Source organism: Belonocnema kinseyi, chromosome 6 (genome assembly GCF_010883055.1).
Source record: "Belonocnema kinseyi isolate 2016_QV_RU_SX_M_011 chromosome 6, B_treatae_v1, whole genome shotgun sequence".
Lineage (NCBI taxonomy): Eukaryota > Metazoa > Arthropoda > Insecta > Hymenoptera > Cynipidae > Belonocnema > Belonocnema kinseyi.
In genome coordinates, this window is record NC_046662.1 from 47,822,759 (window position 1) to 47,828,051 (window position 5,293).

The 5,293-nt window shown below is 24.8% G+C and overlaps 1 protein-coding gene across 1 annotated transcript in view; it reads right to left on the reverse strand.

The window, feature by feature from the left end:
• The window catches only part of LOC117174531, a 66,113-nt gene extending 61,286 nt beyond the window's left edge, over window positions 1-4,827 (reverse strand). Inside the window, exon 1 of the mRNA XM_033363734.1 lies at window positions 4,721-4,827. Within this exon, the coding sequence (XP_033219625.1) occupies window positions 4,721-4,745 (25 nt within the window). The 5' untranslated portion in view covers window positions 4,746-4,827. The remainder of the gene's footprint in view (window positions 1-4,720) is intronic.
• Between the last annotated feature and the right edge of the window lie 466 nt (window positions 4,828-5,293).

The window sequence follows — 5,293 nt, forward strand, 5'->3', positions numbered from 1 at the left end:
TAAACCCCATGAAGTATAACATGTATTTCCCACAAGAAAAACAAATCTTTTGTGAATTCTATTCAGAATTAAAAAATCTAAATGAGAATAAAATCCAATTTAAAATCCTATTTACTGTCCAATAATCAAAATAATGTGCAGAATTTCTGAAAGTAAAACCAAGAATCCAACTGCAAAATTTGGACAATCACCATAAAATGTTTCTATCGAAATTTGAAAAATAAACAAATAAACAAATAAAGTAAACTAAGATTTTTTAAATTGTGATATGATAATATTAAAAATAAAAAAGACGAATGAAATGAAAAAGAGAAGGAAGGGGGAATCAGTTGGTTTTCTTATTATTTTTCATTCCACTTTTTTATTTTTGTCCAAAAAGGAAAAAATTATGGATTTTTTTCAAATTTCAATAGGAACATTTTATGGTGGTTGTCAACATTTGGTCCTTGAATTCTTGGTTTCATTTTCAGGAATTCCGCACATCAATTTTGTTCAGTATCTTCAATATTGGGTCAATCGTGTTGATATTAAACATTTCTCTTAACAATTTTCTACAGAATATAAATAAATATTGACATTTTCAATATCATTATCAGTCTTTTTGATAATGTCTCAAAAAACCCCATAAGGAAAAAATTGGGTTTTGCGAGTTTCTGACGCTAATTATAACTTTTTTTTACGTTTCTTTGAATAGAAATTGTTTTTAATACATAAAATACTACGTTCTATTGATAATGAAAGATTTACATAAATTTTTTAAGCAATTTATTATTGTTTCTGGCAATTTTCTCTTAGAATAAAGTTATAATATCGCGTTTTTTCCCAGTTCCTAAACTTATTTTAAACTTTTCAGTTAGAGCAAAGCTATAAAAAATTTAATTAAAAAAAGTAAATATCGATCAGATTTATTAATATTTATAATAATATTCTCTTAGAATAATGCTACAAAGTTGCAGTTTTTTCTTCAATTTTTCACTTTATGTCCAATTTTTTAATTAAAGTGGGGCATTCGTTCATTCAAGTTAACGAAAATATTTGTTCAAACAATTTTTTATTATATTTAATAACATACTCTTTGAAGAGTGGTAAAAAGTTTCGTTTTTCAGGAATATTTTACTTATTGGCCACATTTCACTTGAAGGGAGATAAAAATTAATGCAATTTAACAAAAATAATTTTGATTAAACAAATTATTATTGTTTATTACTTTCTTCTTATTTAGTGATGCTAAGTAGTTGCTACTTTTTTAAATTTGCCACTGTTTTTTAACTTTTTACTTAGAGTGCAGTAAAAATTAATTAAAGTTATGCAAAATGATTATTTAAACAATTTATTATTATTTTGAATAATATTTTCATTGATTAATGCTAGAAAGCTGCGTTTTTCTGAAATATTCAACTTTTTGTCTCCATTTTACATGAATGAAGGTAAAAATTAATGTTAATGCAAACATAATTGTGTAAACAAATAATAATTGTTTATAACTATCTCCTCCTATAGTGCAGCTAGATAGTTCGGGCTTTTTCTGAAATTTTCTACTGTTTGTTAAATTTTCCCATCGAATGAAGTGATATTTAATTCAATTTAAAAAAAAATTTGTTAAACAATTTATTATTATTTTAAATAATATAATCATTGATTAATTATAAAAGGTTGTAGCTTTTTCTGAATAAAAAACATTGATAAAATTGAACAAACACAATTGCTTAAAAAAATTATTATTGTTTATAACTATCTTTTATAACTCAATTAATCTTAGAAACTTGCAGTTTTCTTCTGAAATTTTTAACATTGCTTTGGCTTTTTAGTCATGAAGAAATAATGAATTACCAACAGAATTAATAATTTTCTAAACAACCTCGTTCCCCAGTGAGCACAAAATTTGGCGACGTTTTTACGACATCGTTACGACATCTTTACGACAACTTTACGACATTCTATGTCCATGTCGTTTCGGTGTCATTGCGATATCATAAAGACATCGTCAGATAATACGACTTATTTACGATATCATAAAGACACTGAAACGACATGGATATTGGATGTCGTAAAGTTGTCGTAAATATGTCGTAAGGATGTCGTAAAGACGTCGCTAAACTTTGTGCCCATTGAGTCTTTTCTGTGAATATATTTTTCTGAAAGAAAACAGTTATTTGAAATATTATTCAAACTTTCTATATGGATCATACTAAATTTAATTTTTCCTGGAAGTAGTTACTCTAGTTACTTTCTACCATTACTCTAAGGCAAGATAGTTATGAACCATATTAAATTGTTTAAACAATTATCTTTTTTATCTAGCATTAATTATTATTATTTTTCAAAGTGACAAGTAGATAAAAAGTTTAAACTTTTAGAGAAAACCGCAACTAGCAAGCATTACTATGCAAGAGAATAATTATAAATGATAATAACTTATTTAAATAATTATTTCTGTTGAATTTTATTGAATATTGCCTCAATTTGACTGGAAAGTTGAAAATATAAATATTATTGTGAGTAGAAGTTGATATTTTATGTATTGGAGACAGTTTTTATTTAAAATACCGCAACAAATTTATTTAAATTTTTAAATAAATAATGAAATTTCCAACCAAAAGATGGTTTTCCTACTAAAAGATGCATTTCTAATCGCAAAGGAGAAATTTCCAATAAAAAAATGCCTAATAAAATACTTGGGTTTTCAAAGATAAAAATGAATTTTTAACTGAACAATTGATGTCTTAATAAAGAAGATTTTTTTTACAATATAGTTGAATTTTTTAGCTAATCGTTAAATATTTTACATAAAAAGATGTATTTTTAATTAAAAAATATATAATTTTCTACCAAATATGAATTTTCAAGCCTAAAGCATTTTTCTATAAAAAAATGCAAGTGTATAACAAAATAGTTGAATTTTCAACAAAATAATTACATTATTTTTCAGAAGGCAGTTGAATTTAATAAAAAGTTTATTTTCAACTATAAAAGATGAATTTTTAAGCCAAAAGCATTTTTCCATTCTAAAAGATAACTGTATAAGAAAAAAGTTTAATATTCAGACAAATATTGTGACTTTTTAAGTTGATAGTTGAATGTTTAATAAAATAATTAATTTTCAATAAAAAATTTAATTTAATTATGAATGTAATATATTTTGCATTTTTATAAAGCGATTAATACTTCGTATTCTCAAAAAAAATTAACAAAAAATATTGATATTTTGCAAATAATAAATCATCCACATTTTTATAATTTTTTAATGTAATTGATATCATCTATTAGTCAATTTATTTATTATATTTGAAGACTAAATAAAATTGATCTTATTCGGAAATTAAATGTAATTACTTTTGTAAACAAAATTTATAGTAAATCAAGAAAATTTCGAAGAAACGATACAAATATAGTGAACCTTCGAAGAAAATAAAGCCAGCCTGACAAATAGAAAAAATATTAATTTTAATTTGTTTTCTAAAAATTATCAAAAATCAAATCGATTCGGGGACATTTTCATATCTGAAAATGTTTTATAATTTTATTTCTTAAATTATAGCATTTCAAAAACTATATTCTAATATAGTAAATTCAATGTTTTCGAACAATTATAATAACTCTAGAAAAAATTAACGTTATTTTAAGCTTTAAAAAAATAAAATAAATTAAAATAATAAAATATAATAATAAAATAAAATGATAAATTTTTATTAAATATCTTGATAGTCAAAAACAAACTATGTAGACTTATTTTTAAAGTTATCCCAATAGTTATTAATAATGTTTATAATTTCTAGAGATACTCTAATTTTTCGAAAACATCGAAATTACATTTTTTTTGCAATATCTTGTTATTAATTTGAGAATTTCACCTTCAACTTTGGCTTATTAGACGCATAATTTAATGAACTTTATTATGAGGGAAAAGTTGTTATTTTAATATCATAATAATTTGTATGTTTTAGAAACAGCTCAAAAAAGAGGCTCTTAAATTAAAATTATTTTATTTTGAAATTACTCAGTTAGTATTATTGTCGAAAAAATTTTGAGTGATTAATTACAATTTGAAGGAAAGGAACCAAATAGGCTGATACAGAATCTTAGGAAAGATCAAGTCAAACGGATAATTAGATAAATTATTTGTTTTGATTTAAATTTGCAAATTTTCAAACAAACAAAATTTGCAATTCTTTTAGCTGAAAAAGTAGTTGCTTATTTTATTTTTCAACTATTATTTATATATTATTATATTTCTTATAATATTCTATTTGTAAACTGAATTTTCAATAACTGATTTTAATTTTAAGGAAACTCTCAATATTGTACTTACCAAAAAGACGGTTGTTTTTAACATTCCAGATCATTCAACAAAATAAGACATTTTTTATATTCTCTACAGCACACTTACCACCAATTTTGGATTATTAGTGCAATTATAAAATTAAACTTTTCCGCATTTTTGTAAAGTCTATAAATACCTTTTTTCAATAACAAATTTGAGACAATATTTCTATAATCCAAATAACAAATATTCCCAAATTATTTAATTAAAATTTGACAATATAATTCCTGTTCACTTGTCACTGAAGATATAAACACCGTGCGAGCGATATTTTTTAAATGAAGTACCTTAAATGACCACAAAAAATATTTGTCAAAAAGGCCGTTTTTTGAGGGATCCTATTTTTATTTTTAATAAAAATCCAAGTTTAATCACAGAAATGAGTCGATCAACACTTACACGAGGCGCGCAGGGCAAACCACATGTTGTAACGTTACATCAGGCTTTTCGAGACAACCATCCGCCCACTACGAAGTAGGCGATGCACTGCGATGCTGGAATCTCTTCTCAACTCTTCTTCGCTCTTCGTATAACATCTTCTCACTTATGGGAGGGAGGCATCTTTTACCTTTCTTTCCACCTCTCACCTGTATTTCTCGCGATCCCACGTGGGTGCCTCAATAGCAAACGCCAGTCTTTTTTTTTTCTATTTTTTTTTTCGACGCCATAGTTGCCCCTTGACCAGGATCCGGTACATAGTGGGGATAAAGTACATTTCTTGGTTCAAAATACGATTCGGCTGGACCGATTCAAAAGTTTTTTTAGAAATGCTCAGCAATTACTTTTTAAGAGAACTGTGGTTTGCTTTTTCTAAATTTTTTTCACAGAGCAACAATATATAAACAAATATAGTGACAAAATTAACCATTTTAGCTTTGTGAATTATCTCAAGAAAAAATACAGATAGAAACTCACTATCAGCTGAAATTATTTTACATGCATTCAAAGAACATAATAAATTTTAATAATATT